General features: G+C 41.9%; 1 protein-coding gene, 1 long non-coding RNA gene and 1 other non-coding gene across 7 annotated transcripts in view; 2 read left to right on the forward strand and 1 right to left on the reverse strand.

Moving 5' to 3' along the window:
* Window positions 1-18,347, forward strand: part of AP1G1 (adaptor related protein complex 1 subunit gamma 1) — a 35,897-nt gene extending 17,550 nt beyond the window's left edge. For 3 of the 5 annotated variants that reach the window (XM_053952507.1, XM_053952506.1, XM_053952508.1), the window contains exons 6-23: window positions 626-702; window positions 2,944-3,039; window positions 3,503-3,583; window positions 3,828-3,926; window positions 4,331-4,386; window positions 5,171-5,284; window positions 8,314-8,454; window positions 8,745-8,799; window positions 9,864-9,986; window positions 10,302-10,391; window positions 10,888-11,015; window positions 11,574-11,678; window positions 12,163-12,304; window positions 12,872-12,998; window positions 13,443-13,538; window positions 13,768-13,928; window positions 14,918-15,016; window positions 17,100-18,347. In XM_053952507.1, the coding sequence (XP_053808482.1) occupies window positions 626-702; window positions 2,944-3,039; window positions 3,503-3,583; window positions 3,828-3,926; window positions 4,331-4,386; window positions 5,171-5,284; window positions 8,314-8,454; window positions 8,745-8,799; window positions 9,864-9,986; window positions 10,302-10,391; window positions 10,888-11,015; window positions 11,574-11,678; window positions 12,163-12,304; window positions 12,872-12,998; window positions 13,443-13,538; window positions 13,768-13,928; window positions 14,918-15,016; window positions 17,100-17,201 (1,892 nt within the window). In that variant the 3' untranslated portion in view covers window positions 17,202-18,347. Of the gene's footprint in view, window positions 1-625; window positions 703-2,943; window positions 3,040-3,502; window positions 3,584-3,827; window positions 3,927-4,330; window positions 4,387-5,170; window positions 5,285-8,313; window positions 8,455-8,744; window positions 8,800-9,863; window positions 9,987-10,301; window positions 10,392-10,887; window positions 11,016-11,573; window positions 11,679-12,162; window positions 12,305-12,871; window positions 12,999-13,442; window positions 13,539-13,767; window positions 13,929-14,917; window positions 15,017-17,099 lie in introns of those variants that run through there. The other 2 variants (XM_053952510.1, XM_053952511.1) reach the window with 2 other exon arrangements.
* On the forward strand, window positions 6,676-6,762 carry LOC128793877 (small nucleolar RNA SNORD71). Its single transcript, XR_008432927.1, has one exon. It is a non-coding gene; the product is annotated as a small nucleolar RNA SNORD71 (small nucleolar RNA).
* On the reverse strand, window positions 13,327-21,817 carry LOC128793417 (uncharacterized). Its single transcript, XR_008432802.1, has 2 exons — window positions 21,605-21,817; window positions 13,327-13,584 (listed from the first exon to the last, which is right to left on the reverse strand). It is a non-coding gene; the product is annotated as an uncharacterized LOC128793417 (long non-coding RNA).
* Between the last annotated feature and the right edge of the window lie 4 nt (window positions 21,818-21,821).

The raw sequence follows: 21,821 nt of genomic DNA on the forward strand, positions 1-21,821 counted from the left end.
ACAAAAGGAGCTCTTTCATTGCATTTTGATAGGCTTCAGAGTAGGTGAAATCGGAAAGTTTGATTTTCATCCTGTACACTGCCTAAAGTGACTCTAAGGAAGTGGCTTCTTAGGTTTGGAGGTATTATTTTTGTGTAGTCTAAATGGAGTTCTGAGGTGTCCTGAGGAAGGTGATATAAGGTCAGCTAGGCAACCCAAATGAGAAGAGAAAATTGGGAAGTGTGAAGAACTTGACACCCACAATGCAATTAACACATGCTGTCCTTCTGGAGTCTTAAGTTTGTATAGAATCATAGAATGGTTGGATTTAGAAGAGACCTCAGAGGTCAGTAGCCCAGCTATAACCATTACTGTATGTTTAGTATACGAGTTTCTGCAGACCAAATCCAATTTATCTCCTGCCTTGGCCTTTAATTGCACATTGAGCAGGAGCACATTGCTATCTGCTTTCCCTTGGACACAGCTGCAAGCTCAAATATCTGTAGTGCTAAATACAATATGTTGAATTCAAGAATTTTTTTTAATGATTTCCTGTTTTTTCTTGTGATGTTTATCAAATGTCTGGAGCAAGTGGAATGATGTTAAATGGAGATATATTTTTCTTTTCCCCCTCCCTCACCTTTAGGTGTTCTTCACACATCAGTTGTCCTCCTCACGGAGATGTGTGAGAGAAGCCCAGACATGCTTGCACACTTTAGAAAGGTAAGTGTGAACTGGTAATATTGCAAAGTTAATATTCATGGCCTTCTAGTAAAGTCCTTACAGTTGTTTGGGTGAAGAATTTAATGATACTGTCTGTTTGCTAATTTTTTTTTTAAATCATTAAATGTGGGAATTTCATGTGTATCTAGACCTAATCCCCTTCAGTAAGTGGTTAAGTTACAAACAATCAGTCTTAAGATTGTGCAGTATAAAACTCATCCTAGAGTTAGATTTAAAGTTGTCTTTGATGGTCCCTTAGGTTTTTCCTCACTCCTTCTATCTAATTGCATAGTGACACTGGAATCACAAATGAAGTAAACGTAGAGAGTAAGATGAAAAACTGAAGCTTATACCAACACCTGAATGCCTTAAGTACAGCCACACAGTTATATGCACTCAGTTCAAAAACACCGACCTAAATTCTAGTTGTATAGATACCTCATGCCTGATGCATACTATGCTACACAATTTTCCATTTTAATTTAAGGGTTTGAGAGTCAATGTCACTCTTCCTCCTCTGGTTAGGAATGTTTGCTTCCCATCACCCTCCTGGCTTCCTTCTGTTGTTTGCTATAATTTGCTGTATTATTGCCATGTGAAAGACTACCGATAGAAGAGCATCTGAAAATTGCCTTGATTGTCATTTTAAATTCTTGATCAAAGAAGGAGAAATTGAACAAAGCTGGTAGAACAGAGCAAGCCATTTGCTCCTCTGAAAAGTCTTAAAGATGTTTGTTTATTTGCATGCCCATTTACTTTTCCTCCTTGACTTGTCTATATCATTAGGGATTTAAAACTACACATTCTTTGGTGCATCTTAGCTTTTTGGCATGCATCTTCCTTTGCCTGGATTGTAAATGTCAAAGCAGGAAAAAAAGTCAGATGAGGTTCATTTTGCAGGTACCATCCCTGCTACTATTTGCTTGGTTAATGTGATAGTTGTGGGAAAAGAGAGAAGAGCTGAGTGCACAAAATTTTGTTACTAGGTACAGTCTTCTAGCTATTTCTTGTAGTTGTTATGCTGTGAATGGTATAACATTGACCTATCCCTAATGCTTGCTTCGTCTGTTTTGTCCCTTTTGTCTGTTTGGAAACCTGCTGAGTTAGAATGAAAAGGTAAGAGTTAATTTTTCTAGATGATGCATGTTTGCCTTGAATCTGTAGATGTTTGTCCTTTGTGAAGCAGTGCCTCTGAATGACACAGTTGTGATTGATGCCACATGCTTAGATCATCTGTACTTGTCTAATGCTCTTTGTGTGCTGGACTTGTCACTAAACCTCTACATCCACGGCAGCCTGAATCTCAGTTTTGGTCTTCTGCAAACATCAGCCTGCTTTCCTCATTTGAGGAATACTTTACAGATTTTTTTTTTTTTTTTTTTTTTTTTTTTTTTTTTTTTTTTTTTTTTTTTTTTTTTTTTTTTTTTTTTGGTGCCTGTGCAAGTTGTAGCCTGGGGCTGCTTTCCTCTTACCACAAACTGGGCTTTGTGTTTTGTCTGTATCATAGGGCAACTTTGGGTGATTCTCAGAAGGGAGCAGGACAGACAGTTAGTTAACTGCCTGTAGGAGGCTGTAAAGGCTTTCTGTACTGCAAAGAGCTACCCAGTCCAGCTGCAGTGCTGATAGTCTTCATGGGTGTAATTTGTATTCCAGAAGATGCTGGCCGGGGGGTGGTGGCCCTCAACCAGTCTCCATGGCTGTAATGTTTCCCTTTATTCTGTCCTCAGTCCTGATAATTCATGCATGTTGGAAGGCAAAGCAAACATGAGTAAGGATTCCAGGAATGCTCCACTTGTCTGTTACTGTGTCTGGAGGGAAGATGTTGCAGCACCCTTTGGTTTCCTCTTTAAGGCAGATACAGGAAGTTCAGGGCTAATTTTGTGTGTTTTATGAAATGCATGTTTGCAGAGGAGTTTGTAGCTCCTGAAGAGCAAAGGTAGGAAGAAAAGGAGATGACAGGGAAACTAGGCTGGTTTTCTTCTTACACTATACCACAAATGTAGATTTACCACTTTGAAGACACCATATGGTGCTCTAGTCCCAGCTTAACTGTTTCTAGTTGTGTCTTAGCCAAGCTGTAGGTATTCATACAGCGTCAGCTCTAGGTGTCCAGGTTGAACTTTGCAGAAGAATCCAGAGACTGACTTGCTTTCAAATACAAGATTTGTTCTTGGACCTGTGCTTCAAAGCTGGGGTCAGGGAAACAACAGTACCCTAACAAGGCAACTCTCTTCTTCGCAGCTTGTTCCCCAATTAGTTCGTATTCTGAAGAACCTTATCATGTCTGGATATTCACCAGAGCATGATGTGTCTGGGATCAGTGACCCCTTTTTGCAGGTAAGAACTGATGCAAACAGTGACTGATAGCTTTGATTCTAGGACTGTGTTTTGAGCCTTTAGTGTGATGAGGTGGTTACTGCCACACCTGTGTTGATTTTAGGGCTTTTTTGGTTTTCCTTTGAGCTAATTGTGCAAATGCTGTTCATCTGCCCTAGTGAAAGACACCTGCCTTAGTTTAACCAGCAGTTGTCGTGCTTTATCACGTTATGTGACAAGAGAGAGAAGCAGTGCGTATTAATTTTTAGAAGGATGTGCCTGGTAGAGAGGAAACTCGGAGCAGTTCTTGCTAGTGGGAAGAAAATAAGCACAGCAGAAGCCTGTTTTTGTTGATAAAGTTCTTACCTGGCACAAGCATTTTGCTTAAGAGTAGAAATCAGCAGCTGCTTTTGCTTTTTTGCCACTACGACCCCATGTCAAACACTGCCATCCAAGCTTTTCTTTGCTTTGTTTTATAAAATAGGTACGAATCCTGCGGTTACTAAGAATTTTAGGGAGAAATGATGATGATTCTAGTGAAGCAATGAATGATATACTTGCACAGGTAAGGTCTGCAAGGTTGATGATTGGTTTAAACTTTCTCTTAGTTTCTTAATAATTTAGGTTCTGCAGCACTAGTGAGGATACAGCTGCTTGCCATGCTGAGTGAAGTTTTATTGAAAGAGATGCATGTTCACAAGTGTGATGCTGTTTTGTAGGGGTTGATTACTTTCACTACCTGTTCTGCAGAGCAGCACAAAGGGGATCCGCTTTGAATGCGTTGAAGTTATTTTGTTTCCTATCTCCAGGTTGCCACTAATACAGAAACAAGTAAAAATGTGGGAAATGCCATTCTCTATGAAACTGTGCTGACTATTATGGATATAAAATCTGAGAGTGGACTGAGAGTAAGTAGCCTTTGCTATTGCCTTTGTTTTTTTCCTAGGAGTGTATTAGAGTAATTTGTGTGGAGGACATGAAGCAGGGTTGTTTCACCATAACACAGCTCTGCATCTGACTCTAGATAAGTCTGTAACCTTTGCAGAAAGAGTGCTTGTTTTGGGGGAGAGAGGGTGTTTGGGTTTTTTAAAATAACAAAAATTAAAAGGCAAAATTTCCTGCAGAGTGTGTGTCCTGAGTGCAAGAGCCTGTGATGCATCTCTTAACATTTCCTCTGCTTAGGCAGCTTCTAGAGCTCTTTTTGGCTAAGAACCGCAATGCTAGTTTTGACATGTTGCCTTTGAAGTCATCATGAAATAATGATAACCAGCAGCCCTTTTAGATCATTGATCTTCCCTAACTCTTTCTGCAGGTCTTAGCCATTAACATCCTAGGCCGTTTCTTATTGAACAACGACAAAAATATTAGGTAAGTTGTACAAAGTGTGTTTTGACAACACCCAATTTAAAATGCGTGAGAAGCAATTGCACAAAGATGACGCTGAAGTAAAGCTTTCCAGGAGACCATGCTAACCCCTGCTCTTGGGGCTAGTGTGGCTGTTGAGCTTGCTTCTTTCTTGGTGCGTTCTTTCTTCTACGCAAATCTTGTCTGTGGCCCTGCCCTTCTTAGTTGATAAGTTGGAATGTATGATCTATTTCTCAACATGTGATTTCTTAATCAGGTCCACATTTTTTCCTGTCTTGTCCCAAGTGGTCCGTAGTGGTATTCAAATCAGAGTTGGCATTGGAAATCTGACAAATCAGGCAAAGACTGATTTTTCTGATTGTGTACTGGTGGCAACAAAGGAGTTTAGTTCTGCTCTGGTCACTATTAATCAGGATGTGGAATTGCTGAATCTGTTAGGATTGAATACCATCTCTAAGCAGTTGGATAGCAAATCATGATACGGGTTTCTGACTCTAGCCCTGGAATTTTTACTGATGCTAGTTTGAATGTAAGATCTGCAGAGGTGCTTGGGACAGGTGCTTGCTTGTCTGGACAGCAGTGTTGTTAGGCATGTTACAATTTAGTGTGGTAGCTCACCTGTGAATATAGGTCAGGAAGTCCCTACAGGATTTCCATTCATTACTGAGTGCAAGAGAATCTTATTCTGTTGCAAAATATGGCTAAGTGTGGGGCAAGGGGACAGTGTCTGTGCATAGAAATTAAATGGCTACTGTCAGCTACTGATGACCTTATGTCCTGTTTGCAGATATGTAGCTTTGACGTCGTTGTTGAAAACTGTGCAGACAGACCATAATGCAGTACAGCGGCACCGAAGCACCATTGTGGACTGCCTGAAGGATCTGGATGTCTCCATTAAAAGGTAATCAGATTATCAATGAAATAGACTCTTGAGGTTGACAGTCTGTGGAAAGTGAGCAGAGCACAGGGGAAAATGACAATAATCCTGGGGAACTGTAAGTGAGACTACTATGAAGGTATAATATGGGTCCATAATTCAAACAAGATAATGAAGATGTACTTCCATCTTCTTTGGAAAGCTGCTGTTACATTTCATGGGGAAAAAATAAATTCTGTGTGCCTGAATTTTTCTAGAATGCAATATCAGTGGAGATTAGATTTGTGTGCTCTCAGCAAGATGGAAGGCCTCTGTGCACTATGATTATGATCAAAGCTACTCTGATGTGCTCCACGTTTGTTTTCTTTCGCAGATGAATGGGCAGTGTTATGTTGTCTTGGAGCAGTGTTAAGTCATCCAAATAATGTATTCTTAGATGTATTAGGGAGTAGTAGAATTCAGACTTAACTTGATTGCTCAAACAATTTGTGTACAAACCACGTCCTTTTATCATTCTTGGTGTTCATTTGTCATTTAAATAGCGGTGTGTTGCTGCTTCTCTGGGTATTGGGAAAGCTTGCAACCTTACTTCTCACGAGAGAAATACTTTTTGTCTTGTACTCTGTCTTAATTTCTTCCAGTTTATTCTCATTACTTCAGTTATGTTCCTTTTACTCATGATAGTAACTCCCTCCTATTTCTGTCACTCATGCAAATTCTTGAACTATTTGGTCTCACTTTGCCCAGTGTATGTGGAAGGCTGCTCTTCTAAACTGAGTCTTTCAGCCTCTTGATTCCTTGTTCTTTCTTTCAGAACTCTCCTCCTCCTCATTATTCTTTCTGTAACTGTGTTGCAAAGAAAGGTCTGGGCTCAGTGCGGTATACAGCATGCAGTGTTGGGGACAGCAGCATTTTTCCTGTTGCATTTCTCTGCTACAGTCTAGAATTCCACTGAGCACTCATCACGTGAATATACCTTCAAAACTGTTCAACATCTTCTTTTCCATCTACTCAAACTGGTTAGATATGGCGTTCTGATAGATCTGATAGATCCTCATTCTGATAGTCATTCTTCAAACTTAGGCCCATCTTTGAATCTGCTCAGTCTAATATGTGTAAAATAGGAAAGAAATTGGATTGGTGTTGCTTCTGAAATTTACTTTTAACTGCTATGTACTGGGTATCATGTAATATCTTTTTACAGTTGCAATCTACCCAAACCACAAATTAGTATCTTAAATGCTGAACAAGTCAAGCTGCCATTGCTGCCACTGTTTGGTGCCAGAGCCAGCACGGGGCTTGGTTGTGGAACATCAGAGCCTTATCTAGATTTTGGGTAGAAGGCAACAAAAACATTTTATTGGCACCTGCTAGGAAAACACAGGTATGCTACAAGCAACTGAGCTTCATGTCTGAGTGCTGTTGGAGGATGAAGCCTTTGAGTGATCCATCAGCAGAGCACAATGTTGCCATGCTGACACTCGTGCTGCTGACAATGCACTTTCTTCATTGAAGCATTATATTGACTGGATATATGTCAGAGTCCCCAGGCAGCAAGCTTCAAGGACTTGAGGGAAAAACATGATATCTGCTTTTGGTTATCTGAAGCATGGCCTCTGCTCATCATCTTGTAACTGGTGCAGTTCATCTTTGGTCCATGTAGTGTAATTCAGGATGGCTTTGCCATTTAATTAAAATCTTTTTTTCTGCTTGATTTGATTAAACTACATGATTAAGAGCTTTTTGACAGAAATGAAATATGTAATATGACTGAAGGTAAGCGATATGTGCTGAGATAAATGCCTGGTATGAAGACAACATAGTATTCCCGCACAGCTGCAGTATTGATATATCTGCTATAAAGTGACGGAAATTTTAAACATAAACATGGAAAACTTGTAACCCAGTAGGGACAGGTGTAAGAGAGTTGGGAACTAGTTGGAAGGATGGAAACAGTTCTAATGGTGGTATAGGTCATCAGCTAAACACAGATTTTAATGTTAAAAGGTAGCAATTTACTTTGGTATTTTCAACCTAATTCTGAATATCTGTATTTTTTCTGTCCCCGGGTACTAGCTGGGTAAAAAGCAAAGTAACACATTTACAACTCACCATTCTGTAAAAATCCTTATTATGATAATAACTAGGAAAATGTGGAGAAGTAGTGCTGTCTAGATGTTCTCAGATTCTTGAGAACAAATAGTGTGTGCCCAATACCATATTAAAATTCACTCACGGTTATTTAGCGAACCTGTTTTAATGCATTTGAATACAGCTGTTGCAAAGTTATGCAGAAATCAATCACATCTGAAGTTATAGTCTTCATTCAAAAAAAAAAAAAAAAAAAAAGGCAGAAGAATGAGAGACCTGTGCTAAAATCAACTACAGAAGCTTCAAGTAGAAGGGCCTGGGAGTAGCCTCTGAGCTCTCAATGTGCATAAAAAGGAATAGCAAGGAGCTATTACTCTGACTAGTTGTGGTGTCAGCATGTCTGTGGTGAGGAGGAATGAACAATACCAGGGTAACTTTAGGTTCTAGAAATCTTATGTAGTTTATCCAACTGATACAGTAAAGCTTCTCAATTATTATTTTAAATCTCTACTGTGTTTGAATCTCTAGTATATGGAATTGGAAACAGGTCTGTTCTGGATCCCTGAAGGTGGAGAAAATATGTTGTGGCATGCTTTAATTGTTACAGTTGTGTGTCAGAAATGACCAGCATTCAATTACACTTGGACAGTCAGACTTTAATCCTGATGGACTGTGGCTGCTGAAATATATTGCTAGCCTTAAGCTATCTTTAACATTTGGATAGATGCTTCTAGAGCACCCCGTAGCCCCACTCCCCCTTAATTTTTTTGGAGCCTGGATGTTTGTCTGCCTATGAACAAAAAAATACTGAACATTAAATGTGGAGGGCTGTTCTCACAGGATTAGTACGTATTGATCTCTTCTTAATTAAAAGCTAAATGCATTTTTGTAGCTGGATTTTGGGTTTTTTTACTTCCTTCACTAGATGAAGTTACTTGATTGGTTTCTGTCTCTTGCCCTAGGCGTGCAATGGAACTGAGTTTCGCTCTTGTTAATGGGAACAATGTCCGTGGAATGATGAAGGAGTTACTGTATTTCCTAGATTCTTGTGAACCAGAGTTCAAGGCAGACTGTGCATCTGGAATATTTCTTGCAGCTGAAAAGTATGGAATTGTTTTACTTGCTAATAATTTTTGGTACATCCTCGGGATTGTGAACACCTTGTTGCTTCTCTCCCTGCTTGCTCCCAAGAGAGAATGTTGATTCGATTCTTCTCTGTTCACTGATTTATGTGTGATTTGTCAGTTGTAGCCCTCCCTCAGTATTGGTGTCCTTCCTCATGAAGCAGTGGTCCAGGAAGTAACTGAAAGGGGGGGTTCTGATGATGCTGGGTTTCTTGCTTGTATTGAAGACTGGCAGTTATTGCTCTAACTTGTTTTCTTAATTTTGTCAGATATGCTCCTTCCAAGCGCTGGCACATAGACACAATTATGAGAGTCTTAACAACGGTAAGTGAAATTGCCTCTCTTGTGTGTGGTTACATAAATTTTTCTTAATTCTGAAGGAAGTTACCATCAAGTTGGAGATGGTTCTAAAGACTGGCAGATTAACAAATGCTAAAATACATAGAGGAAGTGTACTTAGGACTCACATTTACTGAGTTTAGATATTTCTGACTGGCTGCGTTGGATCAGTGAGTGATTTTTTAGAAGAACTGTACTATTTCAGAAACACACAAGAGTAACAGTGTGTAACAGTGTTTCTACTGCAGTAATCACTCTAGCTTCTAAGGGCAACTCTTGTATTGTCTGATTCCAATATACAGTTCTTTCAGAGGAGAGTGAATGCAGCTTGAAGTGACTTGCAAACAGAAGGGGAGTGAAGGAGTTTCTTAGAATTACTCCGAGTTTATCAAAACTTGTTAATGAAACTGTGTCAACAGCCTTCCAATTCACCTTCTTTGGGTTTAATTATTACTCTTTATCTACTTGAATTTATCTATAAATATCACAGCTGAGGTGGAACTGGAGCAGTGCTTTGGCAACCAAGGGAAGAGACCTTGGTAACTTGGGTAGGCAGTGTGTTATGTCAGGCAAAGAAATGGGAAGAGATTTATCAGTATGAGTGTTCAAATTCGAGAAATTCATCAAAAAGTCTGGCTGGGATTGTCACCTTGAAACAGAGAGAAGTAGATTCGTCTAAAGTGAGAATTTCTGTTGGAAGATTGGCTGTGAGAATTGCTCTCAGATTACTTTCTCCAGTAAAGTAATTGCCTTTTCTTGTCCGATAGATAAACCACTCATAGGGTTGTATTCATTTCTGCACTCTATCCTCTTGCAGTTTCCGGGTATTTGTAGCATGGATTTCTCTGAGTATAGTTTTATTTGTTGGTTAATGTGCTGTCCCGTACTTCTGCCCCCCTGAGGTTGCTCAAAGTCAACCATAAAGGGCTCATGGATGAAAGGGTTGATTTTTTATTTCCAGAGGCATCAGGTGGTTTTGTGAAGGGTATCACAGCTGCTGAATGTTACTTAAGAAGGTCCACAGTAAAACCTAACAATTGTTCTTGCAGGCAGGAAGTTACGTTCGTGATGATGCTGTTCCCAATCTGATCCAGTTAATAACTAACAGTGTGGAGATGCATGCCTACACTGTGCAGAGACTCTACAAAGCCATCCTTGGAGATTACTCCCAGGTAAAACCAAATGCGGCTGGCTTCAGTGTCTTTGTTACACTGCAGTAATTATGCATGTTTACTAAGCCTCTCAGGGAAAGCCAACATCACCTTGTCTGGCTCCAAGGGAGAGACTGCTGAGCAGGCATGTCTTCTATAGGGAAGTTAATGTTCTTTTTAGTTTCTCCAATTCTCTTACGGAATTCTTGATTGAATGAGATACTCCTCTTTCTTCTGCTGTGGAAGGCCAAGCTTGCTCCTGGAAATGCGGATGATTTAATTTATCACGCAGGCAGCCATTTATCTCTGAGCCTTCTCTTGTTTTTCTTCCAACAGCAACCCCTGGTACAAGTTGCCTCCTGGTGCATAGGAGAGTATGGAGATCTTCTGGTGTCCGGTCAGTGTGAAGAGGAGGAACCAATACAGGTATACCTTGGGAAAGAACTGCAACTGGACATTTGGCTGAGGATGGACCCACTTGATGCTGGCTAGGTGAAGGGAGTGCTTTCAGCAGTTGCCTAGCACAGATGTCCATGATGGTAATGGACCCTAGACAGGAATTTCCTTCCCCTGCTGCAGGCACGGACTGTGTAAATACTGGATGTGTGGAGTGTTGCCACAACTGGCAGAATGGTGTGGCTTCAGTGCCAGCTGATTTGGAAGAAATCTGCTAGGGTCTTAGTGTATTTCAGTGATAAACCCACTTTTCAATGTGTGAAATAGGAACTGTATTTTAAAACTCATACCATAAGATCTCCACTTGGATGCATGTCTCTCACACTCTGAACATAATGTTACGGGCTCAGAGTTGCATAGGAGTGTGACATGGCCATTAGGCAAGAGACAGGTTTTTACAGTATGATTTGGAAGGCTTGCTGTAAGCTCCTCTCTGTCTTAGCCTAACCTCACTGTACCTTTTCAGGTAACAGAGGATGAAGTTCTTGATATTTTAGAAAGCGTCCTGATATCTAATATGTCTGCATCTGTGACACGAGGCTATGCTCTCACTGCCATCATGAAGCTTTCCACAAGGTTCACCTGCACTGTCAAGTGAGTTCCCATTCGTGTTATACTGCACATGGCTTTGTTGCAAATATACTGACATCAGTTGTTTTCAGTAGGAGTGTTCCTTGAACAAGTTCTGCTTTTGTGATTTACAAGAGTCATCATGTTACTTGTTGGCTTTTACAGTCCTCCTTTGCTCACAGGATGGAAGATGTCTGCTGTGGGTACTGTTTTCTCTAGGGATGCCCTCTGCTGTATGGGGACTTAATCCATGTTGCTGTTTCTTGAAAACTTCTTCGTTTCAGTGGACTGTTCTTTCTGATTCCTTTTTTGGATGATGGAGAGAAAAATAGCCTTGTTTCCTGTTGGACACTTCTCAGTGCGGGTAGTTGAGCTTTTTTATGCTATACCCTAAGGTGGTGTATTAATCACCTGCTGGTGCTTTTGTGAAGGGACAGTTCATACATGGATGTTAGATGGATACTGCTGTTTTACATGAGTTGTGGGACTCCTTTTGGAACAGAAACTCAGGATGACACATGCTAATCCCTTGCTTATTGCTGCTAATTCCATGGTGTGTTTGTTTTCCCTTGCTCCCAACAGTCGCATTAAGAAGGTAGTTTCCATCTATGGCAGCAGCATCGATGTGGAGCTACAGCAGAGAGCTGTGGAATATAATGCACTTTTCAAGAAATATGATCACATGAGGTAAGTGCTGATAGAGATTTGGTATTTGCACAGGATCATTATCTGCTCTGATCTCCTGTGGATGACAGTGCTGTGAGAACTTTGATTTTTGTTAAGGTTACAGAGGAACTAGAATCCCTCCCCTTCTACAGGGTTAGTGAGTGTTTTAAGGACTTAATGTATCCTGTGTTCTTGTTCTGTGATCAGAGATTCTCTCTGCCAAAGCATTTGTCCTGCTTTGAGCCTGAGCTTGTCAGGTGCTGGGGGGAAGCAGGAGACAGGAGGGCTTGTTTGTCTTTTAGCTATCAGCTAGTGTATTTCCACTGGCACAGGATGCCAGGGATTGTTTCTGACCACATCAAACTTCATGCAGTCTTGCAGTTCCCCTGTGTTGGAGCTCAAGGGAAAAGGCAGGTTCTCCCGTATATATGAGCTCTTGAATGTCTAAGTATTTGGATTGGGATCCAGGAAGATGGCACAGTGTAACTATGTCAGCTTCTTTCAGGCCAGCACTGCTTGAGAGAATGCCAGTAATGGAGAAAGTCACCACAAATGGCCCTGCTGAGATTGTACAGACCAATGGAGAGACAGAGACAGCAGTACTGGAAACCAAACCTCCACCCTCTGGATTGCAGCCTGCTAACCAGGTAACAGAAACTGACCCAGGATAAATTTCCACTGTCTGTCAGACCACGTTCCAGCCTGTGCCAACAGCAAGCTGAGACCATCTCCCTCGCTCTCTCTGCTTCTTTGCTGTTTCTGACTGCTGATGATTGTATCATTGCTCTGCTCTGATGGCTCTAATGTCCAGAACAGGTGTGTGGGACAGGTCATTGTAGGCTCAGGAGCAGGGTGGGATTGTATCAGTTGGTTATGGTGCTAATAATGCCAAGGTTGTGTGTTTGATCCCCTTATGGGCCATTCACTTTAGAGTTGGACTCAGTGATTCTTGTGGGTCCCTTCCAACTCAGAATATTTTGTGATTCTCCAAACTTAGTGTGCATGAACCCAGTCCTTCCCTATCTCTTGAGTCCCTCAAGCATGGAAACTAGATTTCTTGTGGGGCATGGGATCGCAGTGAAACTAAGAACCCCTCTAAATGGCCATCAGCTCTGGTGGTCTTCAGTTTGAGAACAAATAGAACACACTGCATTTGCAAGGAAAAGTAGCAGAACGTTGAATATATGTAAGTATTACATCCACTCTCTCATTAGGCAAATGATTTATTGGACTTGTTGGGGGGAAGTGATATAACACCTGTAATTCCCACTGCACCTACAAGGGAGCCAGCCTCTGCTGGTGGGGAGCTGCTTGACCTCCTGGGAGACCTCAACCTAACAGGTGAGCAGGCTGCATTTCTTAGAAGTCTACATTCTCATCCCTGGGATGGGATGAGGGTGGGCTACTTCTTCATTGTCTTTTAAGTCCTAGTTTTTACACTTACTCTTACCAAGATCCATATTAGCATACAGGTGGGAGGCAGGGAATGAAGTCACAGGTTGATTCTACATGATTAGCTGGTGAAACGAGCATTTTCACACATTCTGGGAATGCTGTGAGCCTTTGCAGAGAGGACTGTGGGATGTGAGGAATTAATTCCATTTGAATACTTGCTAGTGCAAGAAGAGCCAGTTCTTGAACGCAAAGAAGGGGAGAATGGCAACACAGGTGATTTATAGAGCTTTATGTAAAGAAATACAAAATGCAGCAGTCAGTCTTTGGCAAAGGAGTAATTACTCTTCATTTCCTGACAGCAAAGTATTAATCCTTCAACGTTTCTTGTAGGTTCTCCAGTATTTGCCCCTGCACCCCAGATAGCACAGCCTCCGTTCCTGCTCGATGGACTTACATCTCAGCCTCTCTTCAATGATATTGCTGCAGGTTAGGGACATTGTAAATCCTTTGCCTGAAGTGCCCCAACACCTAACTAGAAGAGAAAACACAAAATAGTTTAAAAAAAAAAAAGGCAATTTGAAAGTGTGCCATAGATACTGGAGCACAAGGGGGTGTGTTTAATTTTCAGAAGAGTCTGGGGTAAAGTAAGTGCATTCTAGGATGTTGAGAATGATCTCCAGATTCTGTAGGTCTGCTGCTTTTTTGTTTCCTACAGGAATCCCCTCCATTACTGCATACAACAAGAATGGGCTGAAGATTGACTTCACCTTTGAGAGGTCGAACACCAACCCTAGTGTCACTGTAATCACGATACAGGCCTCCAACAGCACAGAGCTGGATATGACAGATTTTGTTTTCCAAGCTGCAGTACCAAAGGTAGAGCCACTTAGGGCAGCTACAGTGAGAAGCTGGAGGACCAGTTGCAAACACTTCCTAATTAGTGCTTTCATGTAGATAGAAACTTGCAAGGTAAACAAGGCTGAGAACTATTCCAGGTTTCTCTTAGTGTGCTGTTAGGTCATCTCTTTCCAGTCTGAAAGTACATGTTGTAAATGCAATAGAACACAGATTCCAATCAAATTGGACCACTTCTGCTTTGACAAAATCGCATTTTGAAATCACCACTTTCTAGAAAAATGGCTAAACCTCAGGCAAAAAAAAAATATTTGGGTCAAAGCCAGTATTTTGGAAACACTAATCATACCCTTTATTCTTAATTTCTAAGAAATATACTGTGTTCTTTGGAGCTATGAATACATGAAAGAATATTTTGAAGCTATTAGTTGCTTATAAAAATTTAAATGAGTCACAATATGGCGATTAATGGCATTCATCATTTAAGGAAGTGAATTGTTTCCCCTTGCACTCAACTGCAGCACAAAATGTGAGTGACAGATATTGCCTAGTTTATAGCAGAGCAGACTATTGAAGCAGCATGTGACTGGAATGCTCTCCAAACTTGGGAAAGTATATTCACTTCTAGGAACTAGTATTCCTCTAACTTGGATTCAGGTAGGTTTTATACCTATCATAGGAAGGAATCAGGGAAAGAACAGTCCTCTTGAAGTTACAGGTCTGCTGACTGTTCCTCTGAGTGCAACACATGGAAGCAAGCATTGCTGCTGATCTTGGTACACTGCAGTAAGCCCTCACCTCCTGTTTGTGTTACCTGGATCCTACTTGCATAGAAAGCAGGTGGGCCAGTGATTGTGTTGTTCTTAGGGAACAACAAGATAGGGAATTCAAGAACTGATTATTCAAGGCCAGAAACCAAGCTTTTAATTTTCCTTGCTTTCTTTCAGTGCAAAGAAGTCACTTCTTACTTGATCACGCATCATATTGTTTTCTTTTTGCCCTGTTTTCAGACATTCCAGCTGCAGCTTCTGTCTCCCAGCAGCAGTGTCATCCCTGCATTTAATTCTGGGACCATCACACAGGTCATTAAAGTCCTGAATCCACAGAAGGTGAGTGATTCCAAGAAGAATTGTTGAAGATACTGTCTTGTAATCATTCATTTAATGCCTGTCAGGGGTTCATCTCTGATGAGAAGTAGGGAGTTATGGTAGTGAATGATATGTTTTTTTCATGGCAGTCACTTCGGTTAGAGTTAGGAAAAAGTGATGAAAAACACACAAGGTTCTGGACACAGGTTTGGTCTTCTGTTTGGTTATACTGCTAAAACAGTTTAATAGCTTTGCTACCTTGAAGTCATTCACATCTTGTATCGCAGTGGTTGTTAAGTTTTCAAATGGCCAGAGGAGTTTAACCTAGTGTTTCTGTGGGTTGTAACAGTGATGTTCAGAAGGCAAGCATCTTGACACATAAAGATATTCAGCATGTGTTCTTGCTATCTGCAGCGGTGTTATTGAAATATTTTTACACAAAAAAGCAGCTTGATCCATATTCTTAAAATTGTCTGTTAAGTGGTCTCATTTGTTTTTAATGTAATGAGTGTAGTTTTAAATAGTTGATGGAAAAAATCTTTAGATGTGATGTAATTCCATTTGTTTTACAGCCTTCAGAGACAGGCTTCAAGACTGGGACACAACGTACTTGAGGGGAGGGAGGGATGTGGCCCACATTTCCTCCTTAAGAGGGTTTGCAAGTGTTCAGATGGTATCAGAAAGAAAAATAAAATTGAGATCATACTTCTTCCGTTGAAACAGCCTTATGATCCTAAATGACTCTAGGAATTTAAAACATCTGAAGCTTTTCATAGGTTAAAACTGATGTACTGCTCTAGATGTAAAGTGTTTCTGCTAGATTGATGTGCAAGTGACAAAACAATTCACAAATTTCAGCTCAAGTTTCACTGAATGTCAGTCTTCTAGTGCATAGTTTTTGTGGTTTCCATGCATCTCCCTTTATTTCCATGTAGTCTGCTCACCTCTGCCTATATTAAGCCACAAGACTAATTATTTGTGTCTTACATACATCTGATACCAGTTTCTCTGTGATGCTGTAGAGCACCTTTCAAAGATCACCTTGAAAGTTATTTTCTGAACTTTGGAGGATTTAGGTGTTTTCCTGTAATGTGCCAGAATGGGACCTGCAAGGTGAAACACACCTAGGGTTAGTGGCATGCTTTCTTGTAGGAATGCCACAACTCCTAGGAACACTTCAGAGAACAGAGGTGCAAAATAAAGCCATCATGCTGTATTGAAACTAATGGCTAGCTTTCCAAAATGCCAAATAAACCAAAAAGTGACAGTGATGATGTTGATCTATTAGCCATAAAGCATAACTTCTTTATCCTAAGCCTCGTTGATGCAGTCATTGTCTTCCTTTTTTTTCCCTCTGCTATCCCTTTTGTGTATTTGCCTGTAGGTATGGAGAAAAGAGACAGAAATAGTAATCTTTTGGCTTTTTATTTTTAGATTTTTTAAGAGAGAGAATAGGGAGCCTGACTGGAGTATGCTGTACTCTAGCTGTTTTTAAGGGCCACCTAGTATCTGGGTGACAGCCAAATGATGGTGTAAAGAGACCTCTGAGCTATTACATCATTTAGTTACAGCAGAAGGGAATGTTCTTGGAGATCTGTTTCCAGTCTTTCATAGGCTATTTCCTTCACAGTGCTGCTGAGCTGTGCAGTACTTGAAGTTGCCAGACTGCTGCATTGAGTGGATGGCCCATCTCTCCCTGCAAGCCCAAGTGCAGTGCAGCACAGTACAGATCTGCCACCTGCTTTCTTCTGTTGTTAACTGGAATTTGAAGGCAGTTAATTTTGTATTTAAGGACTTCAGTGCTTGCAAGAGCAGGGCCAATGCAGTCATAAACATGGGTAGAAGCTGTGCTGTAACTTTTCTAAGAGCTTGTACCTGGGTGGAGAACTGCAGTGACCAGTGAATGTCCCACCAGGTGGAGCGTTTATCTGCAGTGTCATAGCTCACCCTGCACATACTCCCAGCAAGCTCTTGCAGTCAGGAAAAGTCTGTGTTGAGTATTCGTGGGGTGGGGGAGGGGAACTGAATGAGGTGGGAGTCTCTGACCTTTAATGAAGATCTGAATTTGTTTTGTTTGTGTTTATTTCCCCCTTTTCTCTTGTAGCAACAACTACGTATGCGGATCAAGTTGACATATAATCACAAGGGCTCAGCAATGCAGGATCTAGCAGAAGTCAACAACTTCCCCCCTCAGTCTTGGCAATGAGGCTCTGGCACCATTCTTATTCTCATCCCACCCAATCAAAAGAACTCTGGGAAGAAGGTTGTGATCCTTGGCAATCCCCCAAACTGCACCATGGGCATGGGGAACAAAAGAGACCTGCTGATGAGGAGGAATTTTCCTGAAGTGATTGCTGACTTTGAAGCATATCTGTTAAGATTAATCTCCTCTCCTCTGCTGATGAGGCTGGTGGCTTGTGGAGGCTACTGTGCACTCCCTCACACATGCATTCACAGCCTGAAGCATTCCCTTCTCCCCTTCCCTACCCTCCTTCCCCCTCAAAAAGGAACACAGCCTGGTTGGAAGAGAAGTCTGGAATTTCTAGCAGGGAAACTTTCTTCTCTCTGCAGCAAGTGAGCAGTTGCTCCTTCTTTCTGCTGTCTTTTTTTTTTCCCTGGGGTGGGTAAGGTGTGTTGTCATTCATTTCTACCTGGATTCCTTCAGGCATTTTCATCTTGGACTCAGATGGGGTCTTGGGGAATGCCAGGCTGCCCTTCCTCTGTCTTGTATCCCCTGGGTCTTAAGGGGCTGGAGGCTCCTTATGACCTACTCAGTGCATTATTGTATACACGCACTTCTTAGTTATGTGCTGCATACCAAGAGCAAGTGAGGCCTTTGGAGTTCATCTGCAAACCTGGAACACAGTGCAGGAGAAGAGGTGCGGGTAAGAGTTGGTAAAATTGCTTTGGTGCTGTACTTGGAAATGAAGCCCTTACATCTGATTTTTCTTTCCTTCCATCAGTAGGCACAGCCATGCAGATTCAGAGTCTTCTGTAGCTTCCCCAGAAAGTGAAGTGAGTTATGAGAGATGTAGAGATAAAAGGAGCAGCTGGTTTTCTACCACATACGGTTTCAGTGTCTTTCAACCTGTTAATTGTGGTTTATGGGTAGAAAAGACACATTCCATTTTGTAGATCAGTTTTTGGGCAAGGGCTTTTGCTCCTGCTGGGAGACTCATCAGAGACTATGCTGCGAAGTTGCTCTTCCTGGTTATTCCAGAACTTCTCCCCAATTTTATTTCCAGAGCCTGTTGTAGACCCCCTGGGTTCCATTTGAGTTACTTCTGACTGGGATATTTGTGTTGTATCTGTAATATTGGCACTGAAATAAAGACCATGCAGTTTAAAGAGACCTTTTCCCATTTTTTTTTTTTACTTAGTTGATCCTTACTCCCCTTTCAGAATTAATGTGCCAGTTCATGTTCAGACTGAAAGTAACTAAGCTGTGTTTTGAACGGAAGCCAGTTGTTTGAGTATTTGGATCCAAAGATGCAAGGTCTGGTTGGTACCCCTCTGAGCTCACAGAAAGCTGTGTTCAAGGATGTCCCTGCAGGAACTCCTGGGAGGTGGTGCAGTTCTGGGCAGTCTCTAGGAGGTGATGTGTAAGACAGACAAAAGAACAGTGTGACAAACTTCAGATGTTCAGTGCTCTTTAGGATATATCTTAGGTCTTCATTTTTGAGTGTGCTGGTAAGCTGAAGGTTGGGCACTTCTGCTTCAGTTCTGTTCTAGGGCTTTCCAAGTCATTGAGTGCTCTGAGCGCAAGCTTAGACATAGCTTCTTGTGTCTACAGAAGAGCTAACACTGGGCTCCAGAACTTGCCAAAAATATTGCAAGAGTGATTCGCAGTGTACTTAGGGAAATCTGAAGACCTATTCTGCCCTTGAACTGAGAGCAGGAGGTCACTGAGGGTTGTTCAGTCCTGCCTGGTCTTAACTGCATTAAGCAATATACTGTAGGACTGACATAAATTTAAGTGCTGGTCCATGTGTAGTGGAGTAAATTTATCTTCTCTTGAAGGGTATTTTTGCTACCTTACTGATTGAACTGGTTTGGGCCTTCGGCTCTTAGCAAAGGGCTTTTTTCTTCTGAAACTGGCATCCGTGTAGGGTTATAAAATCTAGAGGAACAGTGTATGATTTCCTTAAAATTAACTTTGGGTTGTGGTAGGGTCATGCCTTGGCTATCAGTGGAGAGATATATCCTGTGCTTAGTTGGAAGCATCATGAAACAGGCAGTTTTGCAGGAAATGGCTGAATCAGGGTCCATTTCTGGTGCTGAGCATTTAGCTTAATCGTTTTCACTGCAGTTGTGGTTATTCATTGCCCCACTAGCTCAAACTCAATGTTGAAGACTGAGCATGTTAAATCCATACCCCAGTGAGCTCTGAGAGTGTCCCAGATAAAAAGCTAATGGGAAGTCTTTGCCTTGGTTCCTGAACTCCTCATAAGCTCTACCATTCTCTTCACAGAGTTGTACATGATCACTCGTACTGAAAGCCAGCATGCCTCGCTCTCCCTTTGGTTTTGCTGGGAAAGAGCACTGGTACAGGAAATTAGATGGGAAGGAAGAAGAAAATGGTCTCTCGCCTGGTCAGTTTGTTGCAGCAGAGTTGGGAACAGTGTATGTTGTCCCTCTTGTCATGCTTGTTTTCTGTCCCCTAGAGCAGCTGTCCGTCTCTGGTAAGCTTGCGGGGTGAATTCTTTCTGTGTTCTTGGCTCCTTCAGCCACCCTTGCACTGTGTCTGTGGGGAAATGGACATTTCGTCCTGTATTTGAGTCGAGCTGGAGGAGGTGATGCGTGTACACAAAATACGTTTTGCAGGAAGCCATCCCTTCTATGAAGTTCTCCTTTGTAGCAGCCAAACATTCCAGTTGTCCTTGGAGCTCTCCCCTCCTCACTAAGGGATGGATGCTGACATTACACATGAAGGAAGGCCAGGCTTCACACTTCCCCTCTCTGCAATACCACATAATGCTGCTTGCTCCTTGACCCCCATGTGCTATTCGAGCCCTGTGCTGCTGTGGTTTTCCTCTGGAGAGTACTCGCACATCTGAGGCACTCCAAGCATATACTGAGTCCTCTTCCTGCCGGTTGAATGCAACAGTTCTTACAGGTCTGGTCAACGTTTTCCTTGCTTCAGTGTAAGGGGGATATAAAGGCAGCAAGATGTGGACCTCATGGCTAATCTTACTAGTATCTGCACAGGAGGCTTTGGAACTGGGAGACACCGGATGTCTGTTTTTCCAAGTGAATGTATTTTGAGTCAAAAAAAACCACAGAAACAATAGTGGCCATAATGGGCCTGAAGGGGGGGGGAGACATGGAAAGGTCCTTAAAGTCGACTTTGTCCAGGTCTTGATGGCACAAAATACGGCCTTGAACAACTTAATGAAGCAATAGCAGTGAGGGGACTGTCTTTACAGGACCTTGGATCTATAACTCAGAAGATACTGAAGCAGCTGGGAAAGGTACCAGTGCCTTGCCTAAGGCTGGTACTAGCTATGAGCCACGGCAGCAGTCACACTGGTGCACTTTTATGTGTTCATTTTCTACTTGGAGGCTGTGAGGGAAGGAGCTGCTGGACTGCTTCCCTTTTAACTTTCACTCTGCTCCTGTATATTCCTTTTTCTTTCGTGATGTTGTAATTTAAATTTTACACAGAGCCCCATCCCACCTCTTTGACAGTATAAAGAAAAAAAAGGCAAACAAAAAACTACTAAAATACAAACCCACCAAATTTAAAGTGGAAAACATGCCATTTGTGGCAGGGCACCTGTTGGCACTCGAAATTCTGGAGACCTATTTTTGAGATGTGAAAAATTTAATTAAATGCTGAGTCATAGGTGAGTGAGGAGCTTAACAGATGTAAACATTTACATGGGATGCATTAGACTTCTGCTGTGTGTATTGTCTTTTGGTTGAAACAAATTATGAAGTGACTAATAAAATGAGTCAATATTCAATCATTTAAAATTGCCTTGTTGCTTTCTACCAACACAGTGGGATAGAATGATTTGATTCTTAATGTTTGGCCATGGCAATGTCAGATGATATAAAATAACACAGCCAAGTTATGCAAAAAACTTTACAGGAAATTTTGGAGACCAAGATGAGTGTCAAAACAATGAGTTGCAAAACACTTGAGCAGGTCCTGTGGAATACCATCCTCAGGGAGAGCATGTTACTTAAGAGCAGCAATGCTTGTCCAAGTGCTAGAAAGGTGTGGTAGGATCTGAACACAAGGAATGTGTTCGGAGCCTGCTCTGGGAGCTCGTTAAAAGACTCCTTTCGTATTCCATGTGACTTTTGGACAAGGATTGTCACCATATCTCTGTCCCTACATGTGCCTGCTTTGTGTTTTCTAGTCACGGTCACATTTCACTAGATGACCTTTCATGTCTTTTCGAACGTGTAATTTCACTCTGGGGAAGGTGGGAGGCTTTTTTTTAATGTTCTTGATTCTGTTGAGGCAGAAGCAGTGGCTGCCCTAAAACATACTCAAATTCTTGCAAACTGTGTCATGATGATGTCATTGGTGATGATGACGTCACTAGTAGTTAATGACATTATTAGTAGCAGCCACTAGTTAAGACTGGCAGAGCTTACGTGATGGACCTGCAGGGCAGCAGGAGCGTGGTGCTGTTCGGCTGTTGAGCAGCGCACCTCCAGCTGCGAGGCGCCGATGGTCACAGACGTGCAGCTATGTGGAGGGCGAGCGGTGACAGGTGCGTTTGCAGCGTTCGCGTGAGCTTTGCCTTTTCCCCGCCCGGCTGGCGAGGGGCTCGCACTCGGCACCTCTCGCTGGTGGAAGACGGGGACACGG

Source organism: Vidua chalybeata, chromosome 11 (genome assembly GCF_026979565.1).
Source record: "Vidua chalybeata isolate OUT-0048 chromosome 11, bVidCha1 merged haplotype, whole genome shotgun sequence".
In the NCBI taxonomy this organism is placed as follows: Eukaryota; Metazoa; Chordata; class Aves; order Passeriformes; family Viduidae; genus Vidua; species Vidua chalybeata.